The sequence below is a fragment of the Saccopteryx leptura genome, chromosome 1 (genome assembly GCF_036850995.1).
Source record: "Saccopteryx leptura isolate mSacLep1 chromosome 1, mSacLep1_pri_phased_curated, whole genome shotgun sequence".
NCBI lineage: Eukaryota > Metazoa > Chordata > Mammalia > Chiroptera > Emballonuridae > Saccopteryx > Saccopteryx leptura.
In genome coordinates this window covers 132,847,052-132,867,211 of record NC_089503.1, presented here as the reverse complement: position 1 = coordinate 132,867,211, position 20,160 = coordinate 132,847,052, and the positions used below count along the sequence as shown (strand labels likewise).

The 20,160-nt window shown below is 48.8% G+C and overlaps 1 protein-coding gene across 3 annotated transcripts in view; it reads right to left on the bottom strand.

Moving 5' to 3' along the window:
- The window catches only part of LPCAT1 (lysophosphatidylcholine acyltransferase 1), a 47,291-nt gene that overhangs the window by 11,484 nt on the left and 15,647 nt on the right, over positions 1-20,160 (bottom strand). For 2 of the 3 annotated variants that reach the window (XM_066374847.1, XM_066374856.1), the window contains exons 2-8: positions 16,420-16,562; positions 8,243-8,457; positions 5,401-5,513; positions 4,053-4,113; positions 3,670-3,728; positions 1,579-1,613; positions 375-429 (exon numbers count right to left, since the gene is read on the bottom strand). In XM_066374847.1, coding sequence (XP_066230944.1) covers positions 375-429; positions 1,579-1,613; positions 3,670-3,728; positions 4,053-4,113; positions 5,401-5,513; positions 8,243-8,457; positions 16,420-16,562 — 681 coding nt within the window. The remainder of the gene's footprint in view (positions 1-374; positions 430-1,578; positions 1,614-3,669; positions 3,729-4,052; positions 4,114-5,400; positions 5,514-8,242; positions 8,458-16,419; positions 16,563-20,160) is intronic. The other variant, XM_066374865.1, reaches the window with a different exon arrangement.

The following is a 20,160-nucleotide window of genomic DNA, read 5'->3' as shown; positions in this document are numbered from 1 at the left end:
ACTGTGCTTACCATAATAAAAGAATGACAGGTTTAGCTTCCTTACTGATTTAAAAAATTGTATCCGAATAGATTTTAAATCATCCAAGAGACAAAAAGTGTTTGATACTAAGCTACTGGGAAGAAGCTATAAGGAGCTATGAGAAATGAAAAGAGTTCAAAGAGAGATGATATAACATTGTATCTATACAGACCCTAAAATAACATTATATTACACTTTCTCTATACAGACACCTATTTAGCATTGTATCTATGTAGAAAACATAACATTGTATATAACATTATCTTTATATAGGCACTAATATATCTATAAAAGACCTTGATACAATGTATCTATAGCCCCAACATATCATTGTTAACAGTATCCATACAAACCTCAATTTCAACTTGATTGTGAAACTGACACAGGGTGAGCCACAAAATTTCCAACCTTAAAAGCAAATAGCATTGGTTAAAAGATTCCATTTAGTTAAATTACTTCCAATTCTGGAGCAAAATCTCCAGATCCCTTGCCCTGCAGAGGGCAGTACTGGGCAGTTAATGCTCCTTTAGGAGATAGGAGATGGATGCTGAGCTCTGTCTGTTCAGCCTAAATCCAACCTTGAAACACAGCAGTGAGACAGGCTACTTTTATTAAATAGGGGTTTTCAGGGTTCTTATTAAATACGCTCATATCTGCAGCTTTAGTTTGTCCTGCAAGCCCATTTCCCAAGTTTGTCTTTCAGCTCAGGAAACCTCATCCACCTGTCCTCACCCTAATCATCCCCTGGCAGCACAGACTATACAGGCCTTAAGTTATGCCATCCCAAGCCTGGCTCCCAGAGTTCCTGACCTTAGAACCAGCATTACCGCCCTTTTATATGCAGGAGTTGGAAATACGGAGCCTTTCAGAATCCTGTCCCTGGGTCTTCACTCACCACCCACTTGATACACAGTCCCCTTCTTAACTCTTTTACACACCCCACTTCGGCCTCAACACTGACAGCCCAACCCCAGGTCACCAGGACCCCAAAGGAGCCCCTTCTCAGCCTTTCTCCCAGCTTCCACCCTGCTTCTTACCACTCACCCTCCACACTCCAGCCCCAGAAATGCAAAGACCACCACTCAAACCTGCCGCCCCTCACAGCACCTCCTCCGCACCTCATTCCAAACCCCTTGACAAGGTCTAGGGGCCCTGGGAGGACTCTTGCCTGGCCTCAGCATCTACCTGTCCATTTCCAAACACCTGCTCAACATGCCTAGAATCCCTGTGCCTTCCACCCCACAAAATAGCTGAGCAAGAGGAGAGCCGTCCCCTGGAGGTCTGTTGTCTTTTCCAGGGTGGTGATCACTGAGCTGAGAGATGCAGGATGGGCAGAGAAGTTCTCACAATTATCTTTCCAATGGGGCTGAAGAAAAGTAAGTCCTGGAACGCAGGGTGTGAAGAAGTCCATTTTTTACGTTTAGTTTTCACAAGGGGCCAAACCGAACTGCTGTCAAATGGCAGCAGGTCACGTGTTCAAGTTTCACATTTGCTAAAGTAACTGGGGCACTTTCTTGAGAGGACAGGACAAACAAGACAACACAATGTCGGACTTACGCTCCGGGGCCTTGCCACGTCCATGTGATGGTGTCCTGGGGGACAAAAAAAATGAGTGGCTAAAGCATGACTGGGAGTCAGGCACCAGAAACTCCTGTGGATGTCACATGGGCTGCCCCTCTGCAGGCATGCCCATCTTAATCCCTGCCCTCACCCTAGCCTTTCTCTGACCCCAGAGGTGCTGATCTCCTCATCCTCCCAAGCCCACTCTGGGGCAGAGGAGAGGTGGGTGCTCATAGCCTCTGGGTCCTCACACCTCCCCGCCAGATATACTCATCTCTCTTCCCAAGGCTCCAAGGTCACCCCAGTTCCCTTTCCCTGCCCTTTCCCCTCTTAAGGTAGCCCTGGCACCTCAACCTACAATAAGGAGCCACTTAGTTCCCCCAGACTTGCTCATGCAGGCCTGTGAACAGCGCCTGCAACACATGCCTGCCCATCACCATCACCCAGATGACTTCCAATGCCACACCCACCTGTACCCCACTCCACCGGGTTAGCTCCAGGCTTGGGAAGGGGGAGAAGAAGCCACTGCACAGTGATGTTTCCCACAACCCTGTGCAAGCCCAGGGCCCCACAGGGGCATTTCAGACCCTCTCCATCCTCAGCCTCAGCAGCCACACCAGCCACCTAGGTGGGGACATTAGACAACATGTGCCTGTTTCTACCCGGACACTGGTGACATCAGCCATGTGGACTTTTTCCTTCTGCAGTCCTAACAGTCCTGCGCCCCTTCTCACAGGCTCTGAAAACCCAGAGCCTGGGGCTCCCTGTCACCCATAGGGCCCCTCTGCACAGATCTGTGCTAACCCTGCCAGCAGTGCGGCTATTCCTGTGGCCACACAGTGAACATGTGACCCAGGCCCACAACACAGGGCAAAGCAGATGCTCTGCTTCTCTGACACCTGAGCAGAATAATTCTAGAACCAAACAGGAAACCTTGCTTAAAATACATTCATGAACTTTAAAAATGGAAAATCTAGAATTCTACACACCGATGACAGATACTCTTATTCTCAGAGACTGGTGAACAAAGGCATCTTTTCAGTTTCAGCGGTGCCGTGAGAATTATTTTATGTCAGTTTGTGTGGCAACTGGTTCTGACTGACATTTATTTACCGGCCACTCAGAAAGCCTCCACTGCCCCTGTCTACATCTGCAGGGACAGGGTCCAGTGTGCAAACCTCAGATGTTACGGGCCTGGCCTGGAAGTGGGGGAGAGCAGCAGAAGCCCCTGTGCCCACAGATTTCACATGCAACTCTGCCACCATCATCTGTCCCAGGTATTCCAGAACCCGCCGTGTCCTGACCGTTTCTCCCTTTGCTGCTGTAAAGACACACTGTGACTGCGGCTGAGAGAGCTCTGTGTTATGAGATTCACCTCGCGTGCCCTCCGTGGAGAACCACTCCAGTGCATCCAGTACCCAGGCAGGGCCTAGGGCATGAGGGCGTGTGGACCTCCTGGCTGCCAGAGCCCTGTAGCCCATCAAGGTGTGAGGAAGCCCACCTGGACAGGGTTACAGCACAGGGAGATACAGCCAGCAGGGTATCTGGGAGGAAGGGAGAGCCACGGCTGCTTCGCAGGTGTGGACACGGAGGCCGGTGGGCCCCGGCTGGAACCTGCTCTGAGGCCTTGTCCAGGCTCTGCCCGAGCTGGGGCTCTGTCAAGACCATCAGAGCTCTGAGCCCAAAATACCCCCTTTTATTTTGTTCTCTCAGAACAAACAAAACCTCTACAGCAAACAGAGGCAAGATAAAGGCACACGAACCACACAGTCACCTAACTCTTTTGTGTCCCACTGCCTCCAGCTTTTCAGAGCTTAAATGTTCTAAATTTAAAAATTTCCTGGAATGTGAACTGGGGAGTGAGAGCTGCTGAGGACATTGGGTGGGGGGATGTTTCACATGAAAATGTCAGGGCTGATCACGCGAGAGGAGGACCACCACTTCCTGACCCATGAGGCAGGACTCTGTATGTGAATACTGGGGAATATTCTGGAATACTGGGGTTGATTAGACACCTGGTACATTCAAATACCTCGCAGTCCTCCCTCCCAGCATTCACTGTAACACAAACCCCCAGAACACACTCACCAGTTTATTAGGGTACCGCAGAACCACGGGCTGGACAGGGACCCCAGGGATGAAGGCACCTGCAGAAAAAAGGGACAAAGGAATGCCATCTCACTGCCATGGCAGCAGGTCCTGCACTTGCACGTCTCCCGGTGGCCTCCAAGTAAAATGGGACATCCTGCCAGGCCTTCCTGGTCAGCAGCAGTCCTGGGCCTGGAAGGTTCCCTCCATATCTGTGCTGGCGAAAAATATTCAGAGAATTACAGGTCAAAGCTCTGCTGGCAGGAAGCAGATGAGAGCGCCCCCGGCTGAGCTGCACTGGGTGGGACATCTGGGAGGCACTGGTGGAGCAAGTGCCTCTCCACTTCTTTGAGAAGAAAAAAATAGTTAAGAAAACTACATACCAGGTTTGAAGGTAATTAGGCAGGTCCTGTTGGTACAAGTTCCCTCTGGAAAAATCATTATCTTGAAAAAAAAAAAAAAAGAGTTCAGCAATAAAGGGACATAATTTAGAGTTCACAAGTGCCAATTTTCACAACCCATTTCTCTACTGCTGACATAATTTAGATACTTTAATCATTTTCAGTTGAACAAGTTGAAATGCATTATGGAAGCTTAGGCTGATTTCCTAACTACATAATTTAGTAAAATCTGGAAGCAATGCAAATAGATAACAGCATGCACCTTCTTAGACCAGGGACTCGCAGATGGCTCACTGTGGTCCCTGCCTCCCAGCTGCCATGAGGACCAGACACACTGCACAGAGTAGACAGTTAGTGGGGCAGGACGTGGGCGCACAGACGAGAGCCCTCAGCTAAAGGACTGGGGACTCAGATGGCCCTGGGGGAAGAGGGTGCTGGTCCAGCAAGTGGAAACACCAAGAGAATCTGCAGTTAAGCAACATCTTCCTCACTGGACTTCCAATCACTAATTTGTACTGACTTTCAGCAATATACTGTGAACTTTCCCACTGCTGAAAAATGCAGCCATGGGGTCCATTCTGGCTCCTGAAGGGAAGACCGTTTCCAGGTGGCCCTGAGCCAGCATGGGTCCAACCCCAGCATGCCCGAGGTCAGCGAGGTAGGCTGAGGGAGGAGCGGGAACGGCCTGTGCTCGTCAAGGTGGCGGCCCGGGAACTCCTCCTAATGTCTGCCCACAGGCACAGATGCCAAGATGCAGACCCCAGTGTTTCCTGAGCAGCCAGAACCCAGAGTTCAGTGGGATTTCCAGCTTCTCAGTATCAGCTCAGCTGAAAAGATGAAAAATACAGAATGGGTCAAATACAGCCACAGCTAACACCAGCCATGGCCAATGCCTCATGGCCTAGGTCAGGAACCAGACACATGACAGGCGGCTCAGCCCAGGAGGGCCAGAAGCAGTGAACACTTTATAGACGAATGCGTTATTCAGACCTGAGATTGTGCTGACCCCGCAGACAGGTTAGAAGCTCTTTCCAACTCAAAACTTACAAAAGATTTTTTGTCAGCAAGGATGATGGGGGGAACTTGAGATGTAGGTCTGAATGGTTCCTTCTTGTTTCTTTTAATTTTAAAATTCCAGAACCAAAAGTACCCAACATTTAGCAGATTCTTGGATTTGCATACTCATCAAAAATAAAAGGGAACAAAACATGCCCAGCCACCATGGAAGGCAAGTTCTGGCCTTTTTTTCACCCCCAGCCCCCAGCCCGCCAATGTTTAAGTTCATCTCTTTTGGAATAAATCCACTGAAATGCAAGCAGGGCTGCGTTACCTGTGGCCACTTGCCATTCGACTGCGCCCGTCTCTTGATCTCCTCCACAGTCCTCCTGCGGGAGTCCTGGTCCGACCGGGACACAAAGACTGGTCGGATGTACTTGATCAGAGCTGAAAGAGAAGGTGAAGCATTGTATGGGGGTGCTCTGCTTCCACTCCATCCAGCAGGACTGGCTGAGAGGCGAGACCCCAGATGTCCCCAGGGCTGCACCCTGGGGCGGGTGGGAGTTCCCTACCATAAGGGGGTGGGGAAAACACCAAGCTTTCACAGAACTTAGACAACAGCATGGAGCCTAACAGCATGCAAGGCCCAAAGTAAGGACACGGAGTATCCACAGGAGGTCAGTCAGGGAAGGAATGGAACAAGGCTGGCCTGCCAGGCAGCAGAGAGCCTCTGTCCCAGAACAAACAGGGGAGGGTATGGGGGTGACTGGCTCAGAGGCAAAGAGCCCAGGGCACATGGTTCCTGTTGTGGGCTGAACTGTGTGCCTCAAAAAAAAAAAAAAAAAAAGGTTGGTGTCCTAACCCCAGACACCTGTGATTGTGACCTTATTTAGAAAGGTTTTGGCAGGAGCACTCAAGGTAAGGGGAGGTAGTCTGGATTGAAGTGGGCCATGATCAGTCACTGGGGTTTTTATAAGAAGGCAGAACAGACACAGAGGGAGAGAACACTATGGGATGACAGAAGCAAAAATGGGAGTGATGTGGCCACAGCCAGGGGCCGCAGGGACTGCCGGAGCCACCAGAAGCTAGAGAGAGCCCTGAGAGAGGCTCTCCCTGAGAGTCAGCTCTGCCAACACCTTGATGTTAGGCTTCTGGACCCCAGAACTGGGAGAGAATAAACTTGTGGTTTTAAAACCTCCAGTGTGTGGTGCTTTGTCATGGCAGCCCTGGGAAACTCACACAACCCCACCTGTAGGTCAGGGCTCCCTCGACCAAAGCTGACACGACCCTTTTGCAAGAAACTTTAAAGATGGGAAGATACATCTTAGAAAACTCTGAACTGGCTTTAGAGTACAACTATCCTCAGGGAGAGCTCCCATGCTCGAGAGACGAGGTTGAGCTGGAGGCCAAGGCAGCCAGTAACCCTCTGGGGTGAGTGAGGCCTCGACACACCCAGCTCTGCCCCAGAGTCCTTGCTGGGCCCAGGATTAGCTTCAGGCTCTTCTCCTGAGTGCTTTCATTACTTGTAAGGAATAATATCGTATGACTTTAGAGATCTTCCAAAGAACAATGAGAAAACTTATTTTAAAAAAAGAAAATTCTCTCTAGTTGGGTCCATGGGGCCCATGACATCTAAGACACATGGCTCTTAGTGGTGCTCTTTTTCCTATGTCTTGAACATTTTGCTTTTTCACCATTTATGAACTATTTCTTCCTTTCCTGCCAATTATTCCTGACTCTGCTAAAATGAAAATAAGAAAGAAATGGAGGGATGGTGAAATTGCTTTCTGCAACCCACAAGAGGGTCCTCCCAGACCAGACCGTGCCAGCACCCTGAACTCGAATGTCCAGCCTCCAGAACTGTGAGAAATGAATGTCTGTTGTTCAAAAGCTGCCCTGTTGTACCACTTTGTGACAGCAGCCTGGACAGACGCCGCCCAACCCACATTCAATCAAGTCAATATTGGTAGCACCTATTTTGCCAACAACAATAACGTATTGGACCCTCTCTCAAATGGTTCCTCTTATCAGAAAGACAAAATCAAATTTATACAACATTTTCTAATATAACTGTCAAATAAACACTAATGTTGTTAGGTGCCACATGGCACCTTCAGAGATGAAGCCGGGTCCCAGGGCCAGTGGATGCCCCTTTGATTCCGCAGCCCTTGCTGTGAGGCAGAGCATCACCCACCTCTGCCTAGACCAGCCTGCTCCAGAACCCATGTGCAGTTTAAAAAGCAGAGAGGCTGGCAGGTGAGGAGGAGAGAACACAGGCAGGGCTGCGGCAGAGCAGCTGGAGAGGAAAACACGGGGATGAGAGCCGGGCACAGGCTGGCCAGTGCTCCAAGGGCTACCAGGATAGTGCCCGGCTGGGTTGGGCCAGGCTGGGCATGGTGGGTATTTTCATTTGTGAAGTGAGGGGCCAACATAGAGTACCCAGGGGACCATGTAGAGTGCCCAGGATTCCTTATAGTTTCCACAATACTGAGTGTGTTCAGTGGTGACCCTAGAAAGATCTGTCCACATCCTAATCCCCAGAACCTATGATTGTGACATTTAAAAAAAAAAGGGGGGGTCTTTGCAGATATAATTAGGTAGGATCTTGAGGTGAAATCACCCTGGATTATCCAATGACAAGGGCCTTTATGAGACAAAGAGACACAGACACAGGAAGAGGCCATGGGTTGATAAAGAGGTTGGAGTGACATAGCCACAAGTCCAGGGACACCCTGGAGCACCAGGAGCTGGCACAGGCAGGAAGAACCCTTCCCTCCTGGAGTCCCACAGGGAGCTCAGCCCAGAGACACCTTGATGACAGCCTTCTGGCTCCAGAATGACAGCACACATTTCTGTTGTTTTAAGACACCAGTTTCAGCAATCTGTCACGAAGTCTAAGGACACTCATGTGCCTGGGTTTATGGTACAGCAACTAGTGCACTGAGTCAGAGCTACTGAGCTGTTCTCAGACTTCTAGAATCCTCTGCTAGAACTTGAAGAAGTACTTCAACACATTATAATATGTGAGGGCACTAGGGTGCTAATGAAAAATAAAAACCACAACAATTACTATTACAGAGGAAATCACAACAAAGGAGAAAAACAAGGATGCAAGACCCATAGCCTATTTCATGTGGAAGTGACCAGCACCATCTAGCGGAGGGAGTCTCACTCACTTCCCCAGATCGGGATGTCTCTGCTTTCGGCCTTCATCACGATGGAGGACATGGTCATGGTGACGGGGATAGCATCAAAGTAGGAAGAGTGTGGTGCCAGGGTGAGGATGGCTGCCTCGGTGGGCAGGGCCTGCCGCCCCTTCACAGTGACCTGGTGGAAGCCGCCGATGAACCACATGGTACGCATGATGGCCTTGAGCAGAAAGTCCACGACCCTGTGAGAGAATGTGCAAGTCAAATGAGGCTAACTGGTGGGTCCCAGACCCACCCATCTCATTAGGTACATGCTAGTCACATGGAGCCAGTCACTCAGAGACCAGTGCTGGCATCTCAGTGCCAACCCCACTCAGTCATCCAGGGCCAGCTCAGACTTGCAACAATTGTTACTGAAACGTCTCAAAAGGGGGGAGGGGGAAAGTGCTGTTCTCTCTATTTAAATGTGCAGTGGGATGTGTTTTTCACTCATTTATTCAACAAAATGCAGGGCCAGCTCTGCTATATCACTCAGCAGCTTTAAGACAACACATGGCTATGGAATACACAGAACAACAAACAGGGGACAAAATTAACACACCGACACCCCAAACTTTGGAAAGAGATTTACTAGCATTCTAAGTATATACATTTTAAATGATAAAACAGCAAAACACCTATAACACACATTAAAATATAGAGTGAAACTCAGAGCCGAATTAGGAACAGACACCTGTCATGTAAACTCTCCAATCTTATTTCCCACCAGTTGTCTGAGGTTCCTGGAATCAGGTGTCATATTATTAAAATGAGCCTTTTCTGGATGTAATTAGATAAACAATAAATTTGGAAGAATCAGCCTAGATCAACTGAATTTGTTTCCTATTTATTCTTTTCTTAAATATATGAGAATTTAGGTATTTAAATCTGTACATTCCCTATCGTGGTAACCTCTGACAGTAACAAATGAGGTTACCATTCAACATGTCATTAAGACCACACGTGGGTGAATGGTGTGGTGAGCGGGCTGGCATGGCTGCACATGCTCCTGTCCACAGGGAGCAGGAGTCACCTTTATTTATTTATTTACTTATTTGTATTTCTCTGAAGCTGGAAATGGGGAGAGACAGTCAGACTCCCGCATGCGCCCGACTGGGATCCACCTGGCACGCCCATCAGGGGGCAACGCTCTGCCCACCAGGGGGCAATGCTCTGCCCCTCCGGGGCATCGCTCTGTCGCGACCAGAGCCACTCTAGCACCTGGGGCAGAGGCCAAGGAGCCATACCCAGCGCCCGGGCCATCTTTGCTCCAATGGAGCCTCGGCTGCGGGAGGGGAAGAGAGAGACAGAGAGGAAGGAGAGGGGGAGGGTTGGAGAAGCAGATGAGCGCTTCTCCTGTGTGCCTTGGCCGGGAATCGAACCCGGGACTTCTGCACGCCAGGCCGACTCTCTACCATTGAGCCAACCAGCCAGGGCCAGGAGTCACCTTTATAAGTAGTCATGTGTCACGCGGCTGCTCCTTTAGCTGGGTAGTCAAGCTATGAAAAACTGCCACAGAAACACAAGAGCTTGAAACCTCACTGGACTGACTTTCACGGGGCTTAGAAGCCCTCAAGAAAATTCCAGAAGATGCGGCCTGACCGAGCCATCAGTTGCTGGAAGAGCACATGGCCCTGTAGAGCCACCGGAAATACCTTTGTCTGGATGATAGAGACTGTGAGGTTGCTCACGGAGGTGCTGGGGACAGAGCGCAATGCTCTAGTGCTAGATGGTGCAAACGTGCAGGTGTGCCCTTTTAATTAGTTGTCCAGCTGCACGTTTTAAATGCACATTATTGTTCACAAGAAAAACACATGCTGAAACAAAAGTTGCTCGATGCCCACCGATGCATAAGGAGGAAGAAACGAGGCTGTGAGGAGGAAGAAATGGGGCCATCGGGACAAGCTGCAGGGAACAGGAATTATCCTGGGAAGGCAAGTGCAGAAGCAAGTGGGAGAGGAGAGCTGTTAAAAACAAGTGGGGACCAAATCCCAATCTTCCTATCAGAGACACACCCACCACCTCAGATCAAAGCTCAAACAGCACTGACAGAAATATATGGGGCGGGGTGGGGGGAAACCTGACAATTCTCCAAATGTCTTGGCAGAATTCTATTCCAACTCCAATTGCAGGAAGGCTGCAGGGATGCTGGCCCCCCAGCCACACACACTGCTCAGCACTGGGGCCCGGCCCTGCTCACCCCAAGGCCCAAGCGGTGGTAACAAGCCCGACATGCCCCGAGTCTTTCCAAGGGAACATGAATCAGGAGATCTACCTACACAAGGGCAGGAACCTCCACCCTCTGCTCCACGCTCCACTCATCACACAGGTGGTCACCTTAGAATCTGAGATTTGTGGGCAGAACCAGCCATGTGACAGGGAACAGACTATGAACTGAGGAGATCCACAGTGCAGGCTAAGAAGTGGGGATTAAAACTCATATTGTCACAGAAAGTCAAGGGAATATGAAAAAATTCTTAGAAATACATGATCTCTCAGCAGAAATGACCAATTCATGAGAAAGTCTGGAAAACGAGGAGCAAGGGATCTCCCAGAACACACAGAAGAAGAACGGGGACAGTCTATAAGGCACGAGGAGAAGAGTGTCTCAGGGCCGAATAAAGACATGCATCTTCACACCATGTCAAAGTGTTGAGAAGAATGGGTGTTTAAAAAAGTCTCATACTTAGAAATTTCTTTCAAGAATTGTTCAAATGATCAAGGACAAAGACTCTAAGATCACCTAGTGAGGAACAAGCAGGTTAGTACAGCACCAACACTGTAGGTGGTACAGGCAGCTGACCCACATCTTCAAAGCCCTGAGGACATCAGATTGGGAACCTATAACCAAACTGCCCATCAATTGTATGGGAACAACAAAGACATTTTTGGACACAAAACATGTACTAGTTCCCTTCCGTGATGTGCTCTTTCTAAGAAAAGAGCCAGATACTCCAGAAAATCCTGGACAAAAAAGAAAAAAAAAATGGGAAAAGAAATAGTATATGGTACCCAAGAGGGCAGCAGACAGGAGCAGAGTGAAGCCACACTAGGAAGAGAACATTGTCCCAGCAGCAGCAGTGACCACGAGGTGGAGAATTCTGAGGCTATGTTCAGGGCTCATTACGCTTTTGCAAGAAGCAAACAAAAAGTTGAAATTCTGTAAAACAGAAAAAAATACAAGCAAGTGAAGTTCAAACCAGCTAATGTGAATGTAACTTTGAGAATCACAGGTGTGAGGAAGAAATACCCACGACCAAGATGGTGATGGGAGAGGATTCTAACTCCCAATGAGGTGAGCTGCAGTGTGAAATGTGTGGAAACACACTAGGCTGTCTCCCATCATGGAGTTGGAGCGTCTGTCCTCAACAGCCCTTTGTTTAGGGTTGCAGTGCCTTCAGGAGACACACTACAAGCATATGCAGACAGCAGATAGCGCAGAGTGGGACCTGGGAGGGTGGGCTGCAGACTTGCCCTCCACCACCCACTCTCCTTCACTACTCTACTGCTTCCATTCATGCAATGTCTACTGAGCACCCACTCTCTACTGGGCGTGAGAACACATCAGGGAACCTGTAGCTTACCCCCTAGGATAGGATATGAGTTTTTTTAATTAGTAAATTATGCAATAAATTAGAAAAAAGTGTCATCCATGAAATGATAAAAATAAGAGGATAGCAAAGTTAGGAGGTCAGGAATAGCAGAGGGAGCTACTGAGCACAGACATGACAGTAATGAGCTAACTGCATATCTGGATGAAGCACATCAAAGGGCAAGAACAGCATGTGCAAAGGTCCTGAGGCAGGAATGCCCTTGAGTGGTGAAGAGACAGGTGGCCCATGTGACTGGGGAAAGGGAGGGATAGGAGGAGAAGAAAGATAGTGGGAGAGATGGTAGATTACGTGGGCCTTGCAGACACTAACAGTTTTACCCTGTGGGACCTGGACACGAGCTCCTGCAGGGCTGAGGCAGAGGAGAGTCATGCTCTGACTTCTATTTGTAGAGGACCCTTCACTGCTGTGTTGGGATGGAGAAGCAGGAGAGCAGGTGACTGACTATTCTGGAGATTGGGCCAGAGGCAGTGGGACCAGGTGGAGGGAATGTCCTGACACCAAACCCTGGCGTTGACCACTGGAGTGCTATTCCTTGAACATGTATGCATGTGAGAAGTGGGCAACAGTCTAGCCCACCTGCGCCTTTAACATCTATATGGTCTTGGAGACTACTTAGCTGCATGTTTCAAATTGTTTTGCTACAAAAGGGAGCAGCACCCAGACAACAGGAGAGGAACAGATAGCCTGGGCATTAGTGGGACTACCTCAGGGAGTGAAACACTGACAGCTGATGACTAGGAGGGGCCTGGGGCCACGTCCTGGAGCTGCAAGGAGCTTTGATCTCAATGCTGGGCCAGGCTGGCCAGGAGCAGGGAGTCTCTGGGCTGCAGAGGTGAGGGGCAGGTGAGAGCTTCTGGGCTTCTCTGCAGTGACCCCAAGCTGAGACCCTGGGGTGGGGAGGCTTCCAGGAGAGCAGAGAAGAGCTGAAAGAAAGTTCAAGTCCAGGATCCGGCCTTTAGTAGACACATGGCACCAGGAGTAGTCCTGAAAATGGCCTTCTCAGATCTGAGAGAGGAGTTCCCACTCAGAGTATTCAGGACTGAATGAATCGTGTCCTTCCAATTCCCATGTGGAAGTCCTAACTCCCAATGTGACTGTTATTTGGAAATAAGGTTAAATGAGGATCTAGGGTATGATTCTAATCTGATAGGATTTGTGTTCTTATAAGAAGAGAAAGAGAGACTAGAGCTCTCTGTCCTAAGAGGACCCAGCAAGAAGGTGGCATCTGCAGCCAGGAAGAGGCTCTCACCAGGAACCCGATCAAGTAGGCGCTCTGACCTCTGAATTCCAGATCTCCAGATAGAAATGTCTGTTGTCTGGTCCCCTGGCTGGTGGCACTTGCTTAATACAGCCTGGGAGCACTAAGACACCCTCTTTCTACCACATGAATTAGGAGGGTCAACACCAAACCCATCACCATGGGTCTGCCTGGTATGGCTCAGGTGTCTGCCCCCGATCAGGTTTTGCAAAAAGATGCTACAGTTTTTTAAAGTACTGTGTGTTCTGAAAGTAACTTATGAGTAAGTGCCTTTTGCAAAAGTGTCTTTCTTCCTTTTATTAAAAAACCTAAGAATTTTATTTCAGGAAATTTTGAATGACACTAACTTACATTCAGCAAAAATGCTCCCTAATCTAATACCAGTCTACTCAGACCTGAACAGCTGTGCACGGCATGAAAGAACCCACCTCCCCCCAACTGCATGATGGTGCTCTGTGGTGTGCACAAAAGCAGAAGAGCATTATGTTCTGAACCTCATGTTTCAAAACCTATTTCCTCTTGACTCCCTGGGTCCCACACTAAGGCACTTTGCCACTGTTTCCCTTTGAGGAGTTCAGACTGCTCCATTTGTTCTCCCTTGAGCATCTTCCCCACCCCAGGGCCCAGCATTAGTGAGTTCCCCACAACACGGCTGCATAGAGACCCCAAGCACTGTGCCATGGAATTCAACATGGGCAATGTGTGCAGCTCAAGTGCATGCTCACACACTCACACAAACATCCACATACATGTGTATATACGCATGCGCAGACACATGTACACCCACACATAAACACACACATGCATGCTCATACACATACAAACACATGCACACATGTTCACATGTGCACTCATAACACATGCACACACATACACATGTAGATATGTACACAATCACACACACATGAATATACACATAAAGATACACAGAAGGATACAGTCTCTGTGGACCTCGTGACCCAGAGCTCCATGAAACGGAAGATGTCCTATGTGTCCCTATGTGGGGCTCTCCACATGCACAGGACATACATGAGGCATCTGTGAGGCAGGGCTGTGGGAACTGTTTGCTGCGGCCCATTTATCACTTGATGAGGCCAAGTGAATTATTCACACATAAGAAAGGCTGCCTGGAGTTAGCCTGAGGAATGGAAACCAGCCCAGAGTCATCTATTTTGAAAAGATAGAATCTGCAGCTGGGAGAAAAGGATGGAGGCAGGGGCAGCTCTGCCTAAGAACAGAGCAGAAGAAACAAAAATTCACTCAAAAAGTGCTGAGAAGTGTCATTTTCCTGCCATTACTAAAATCCAAAACTTTTAATCAAATCACTGTAATTGTAAAAAATGACAAAATCTCTTTCTAACTATGGGTTCTCAACCTCTGAAAACAGAAAGTCTGATTCCTATTTGGTCTAGATTTATTTTGTTTCATTATGTATTGATTCTAAATTCATATTTTACAGTCATAACATTAAAAAAAACCCCACCACTGCATAAAACATGATCTCCAAAGAGAAACAAAATCCAAAAAGGCAAAACGGGGAAGCACAGCCAGCACTGCCCCAGTGCCCCAGGGACCAGAGCAGACGCCGGGCCCAGCAGCCCTGCCTACTCCGTTCCTTCCCGCTCGCTCATTCACTCCTCTCCCTCACTCATCCCTTTGCGTACTACTGTCCGCACCCCAGGCCAGGCCATGCTTGGGACAGAGTAAGGAGAAAGTCACAGCCTGCCTTCTGGTCTCCTTGAGAGGAAGAGAGACTGTGGTCTATTTGAAACTGAAAACGGTTTGAGAACATGAAATACCATGAAGGGCACATGATGGCCCTGCATGAAGGGTCCCCTAAACACACAGACCGTCCCCCAAGCCTGGTCACAGCATGTTCAACAACAGCTCAGAAAATACTTGAACCTTTCCCTGCATGTAACTGCTGTGTCTGATCAGGGCACAGGGGCATCAGAAGGACCCATGCTGAGGACAGAGCCAGTTCCCACATCCTACCTCGGGCATCAGTGTGCCTGTCGCTCAGACACTTTCCAGAGAAAGAAGGAGGACTGAGATAATCCATTCAACCTGTATAGGCTGGGTAGCAAATATGTTAGGCTTTGTGGGCCTTGTGGCCTCTGCCCCAACTACTCTACTGTGCATATAAATGAGCGGGATGGCTGTGTCCCAATAAAACTTTATTTACTAAAAATGGGCAGTGGCCAGATATGGCCTGTGGGCCCTTTGGCTGACCCCCCAACTAAACTAATAATGTTTCTATTTCTGAACAAGCTACAGGGGTCCTTGGGTTATGACACAGTTCTGTTCCTATGATAGTGACATAACCTGAATTTGGGCGTACGTCAAAAACACACCCTAGCCTAACACAAATGGGACATTTGTGCTTTTAACAGCCCCAAATGGTGTAGGTTAGTGTACTGGGGGATGCCTACTCCTTTACTCATAAGCCACGTTACTGTGTGTTCCTCCACTGTGAGCAACCAAACTAGTTCACTCATGTAGTCCGTAAGTACAACACTAATGGCATAGCTGAAACAGTCGCGTCTCAATTTTTTAAAGTTTTTATGGCAATAAGCATTGTAAACTTGAAATGCCGTATGTTGAGACTGTCGTAACCCAACGATGCCCTATATTCAAGGACCCTTATGATTGACGGAAGATGTTAGACACAGAAGGGTTGTCATCAATAGGAATGATATCTTTTAAGATACTGATAATACATACCAAAATTCTTATGCTATCCTGACACTTATTACTAATGACATTTAAAAGTTAAAGAACAGCTATTAGGCATTTAAATAAACAAGAAAACACAGTGATTGATTTAACTTTTTGAGGTCTGTGTTGGGTCTTTAGCTGAGATGTGTTTACATGTCCATCTACAGAGCACTGTGGTTTACAATGTTCAGTGCGTAAAAGCAAGGAAACATTGAGCAAGGAGGGAACCTGCAGAGACCAGACCTGGGCAGCAAGTGGGACATATGTCAGCTGGCACTCAGAGGGCCGGGGCATGGAAAATGGGGGAATCTCTGTGCTTAGGACATGGAAATAGCAGCCGTGTGGCTTGAAGAACCCTAATAAAAGCTGAAGACCATGGCAGGGAGGGACCTGTCCACTCTCAAAGGAGGTGGCAGGGGGCCGCAGTGTCCGGGCTGGGAGAGTGCAGCCCTGGTGCACACTGGCCTGGGAAGGGGAGGATGGACTGGTCCACAGTGGGCAGACAGGAAAAGCTGTGAGGACAAAGAAGTGGCCCTGTGACTCTCCACATCAGAGCATCACAGATGAGGACTTACTTCCGCCACATGGCCAGGGGCTGCTCCAGGTCCCTCTCAGCAGGTCCCAGGGAAGCGATGAGTGCGAAGGGCCAGGCGAGCAGCATCATGAAGGCGGCAAGAAGCAGCCGGATGGGGAAGAACGTCAGCGTCATGACTGCAATCTGGGGAGACAGACTGAGGTCATTCTGGAAGTATGTACTGTCACCAGGGAACCTCTCCTCTGGACTCCTCATGTAGAAGCTGCTCAGGAGTTGGTGCTGGACCTGCCCTGGCCAGGGTGTTATCCTCACCCAAACAGATGAGTAGGACAAGCAGCAGCGATGTCCTACCCAGGGTCAAGGTGACCTGCTGCCCCACCTTCTGGCTCCATCCTAAAGTTACTCCTGAGAGATGGATGAGGAATGGGGTGGTGGACTCTCTCCTAGAGTAAATGGCACTGTGCTCTGACTCCCCCAGCCCCAGGCAGCCCTGAACCTGAGCTTTATGTGACACAAGGACAACTTTCATGGCAGTAAGCTGCCATCTGTGAAGTGGTAAGATGGCAGGTATGAAGCTGGCAAGACTAGATCACAAGGAAGACCAGAGGATTTAGGTGGTTTTCCAGCACAAGGAAGTCACAGGGCGGGAGACCAGCAAAGAATGTGCCACCACAGGTCTGGGTGGGAGGACTCTGGGAAGGTGGGTTGGGGCTCTGTGGGAAGGGACAAGCCCTTCAGGTGAGTGGACAGTGCAAACACGGGGTGGGAGTGGGAGTGATGGCCATGTGGGTTCAGTGGATTGGTCAAGTCAGAAAGAGTCCTGTGTGGATGAACTGCTATCACCAAAACATAATCACTTCCATGCACAAAGGGACACTCTGGCTCTGCACCTGCCAATACTCAGGTGGTCAGTCAGAAACGGACTGGGGAAGTATGACAGAATTGAAAACTTATAAAGGCTTTATGACCACAGATTCAGTGCTTGATTATTTGCAATAGTACACCCTTCAAATATGTAGGTTTGGTGCAGAGAAGACAGAAAAGATGGGAGACAGTCCATGGTGAGGTCTCAAGCTCTAGGCTGGCCAAGCCTGAATGGCCCCAACCCACCTCACCTTGCTGGGTCCCTGCCACCTCCAGCTGAGTGCATGCTGACTGTTCCCTCAGTGTCTGCAGATTCCTTTGGGCTCCCTATCAAGATCAGCACTGCTCAACATGATACAATGCAAGCAAGCCATGTGTGTGATTTTTCATTTTCTAGTGGCCATATTTCAAAACAATACAGAGATGATGAAATTAATATATAGTTTATTTAACCTCATATACCTTAAGTATCACTCTAGCACCTACTCAATACCAAAATTATGAGACAGTGCACACTTTTCTCATGCCTTGGAAATCCAGTGTGAGTTTTATGCTTGCAGGGCAGCCCAGTTCACATGCACCATGCTTTAAATGCTCAGTAGCCACCTATGGCTGTGGCTGTTTGTTGGACGGTGTAGATCTGATAACCACCATCTGCAGATGATGGCAATGTTTAATGGCCCTTCTCCCCTCCTTTCAGGGGCGAGGTAGCAACAGCCCAGATGGAAGCTCCTGTTTCAGTATGAGGTTGAACAGAAGGAACAGTAATAGGCCAGCTCTCCTGCTAATGTTGGTGACAAGGCTTCCTTATATTAAGTGGGTGCTGGCTCTAGGCTGTCAGTAAACGTTTTTTACTTGCGAGAACATACCTTCCATTCTTGGCTTTCTGAGTATATTGTTTCGCTTTAAATCATGATTGGGTGCTGGACTTTATCACAGGACTTCCCTGCATCCAGTGGGTAACCCTGTGCCTGTCCTCACTCCCCATCAGTGATGTGCGCACAGCCTGTCTCATATTAAAAACCTTGGCTACAGTGCTGAGAAGCAATATATATGGTTTCTTTTTTAAAAAGAATTGCTCGTTCTGTTTGTGAACATGCGTCTGAGACCGAGTCATCGCCGGATCCTAGGTGGTCCGGACTCCCAGGCCCCCTCCTGTGCTACCCCCTCTGGGTGGATCCTGTGGGAACATTAGGATTCTAGCCAATGCCTCTGCAGAGAAACTTCTACAGGGATTTCTTTTTTCTTTGTATTTTTCTGAAGTTAGAAACGGGGAGGCAGTCAGACTTCCGCATGCGCCTGACCGGAATCCACCCAGCAAGCCCACCAGGGGGCGATGCTCTGTCCCATCTGGGGCATCGCTCTGCTGCAACCAGAGCCATTCTAGCGCCTGAGGTGGAGGACATGGAGCCATCCTCAGTGCCTGAGCCAACTTTGCTCCAATGGAGCCTTGGCTACGGGAGGGGAAGAGAGAGACAGAGAGGAAGGAGGGGGGGTGTGAAGAAGCAGATGGGGGCTTCTCCTGTGTGCCCTGGCCAGGAATCGAACCCGGGACTTCTGCATGCCAGGCTGACTCTCTACCACTGAGCCAACCGGCCATGGCTATAGGGATTTCTGAGCACTGTTTCAGTGTTTCTAAGACTACTGTTTATCAAGATTTCCCTTTTTTCTTGATTTCATTTCAGGGCTTTCGTCAGTGAGAAAATCTCCAGAAGTCCTCAGACATTTCCTCCCCCACCGAACTTCCCAGCGTGTGTGATTTCAAGATAACTGAGTGAAGCTGCCTATGACATCAGTTGTGATTTTATATCAGTGCTAATCCACATCAATCAGTGCCAATCATACTGTTAATATTACTGTGCCTTCTTAAACTTTTCACCCTATACTGACAGATATTCTTCTAGTTCATTAACCTACTTACAAAACCAGTTTGATGTGTTTCTGGTCTTTATGGTGCCCTATTCTGTCACACTGACTCTGGCTCTTACGAGAGTCTCCCACTCCAGTCTATGCTAATGGTCTATTTCACATCTTCCAGTAAAAGCTGGAGCTTATTTTCAGAAATACTTTATTTCCCAATATTCATATTGAGAACACACAAGTTTCCTAAGTACCTCTTTAATTTAACCCAATAAATTTGAAGCCTTTCCTTTATTTTTAACAATTTAAAAATATTATGTCCTTTTTCACCCTTTGTGATGATTTTATAATTTTGTTGCCAAGGAAAAAGAGGCTGCAGTCTGTAGCTGATACTCCCCCACCCCACACACTCTTCTTGTTGCCCATGGGCTGCCCTCACTGCTGGAAGCTCAGCACGCCTGCCCTGCTGTTAAAATGGACAGCAGGCCCTCTTTCCTCAGTGTGCAGAGAAACCCAGTTACTGGCGAGTTTATCTTTGTTCCCATGACCTGCCGTTTGGTGTCTGTGCTACAGTGAACTGGAAACCTCAAGGAGTCTGGACCTGGACAGCGCGGTCTTGACGCCACACCCTGTTCAGCAGGCGTTTTCTGTCTCCAGCATGGTTTCTACCACCAATCATGGACTAGAACAACTGTATCTCATGGGATTCCAGCACCCCACCCCATGCATCTGACACCACGGACTGGGATGGGGGCAGCAGTCCATTATGTCTGGACCAACAAGGAGAAGCTGGTGAGACTTGGTCAGCCCCGAACCTGCCCAGCACCCTGACTCGGGGCCAGAGCGTTGCTTTCCAAGCTGTTTGGTTAATTAGTAACATAGGTTCCTATAGGCTGGCCAGTGGCCTGGGGTTTTACTCAACCATTCCATGTGGGACATGACATGTGAACCTCAGATTATGCCTTTGTGCTCCTGCTTCCATGTGCACCACGAAGGACACAGTCCTGGTTTCTGAGTTTTGTAGCAAGCAGGGAGGGAAAGGGCTGGCTCTGGCCCT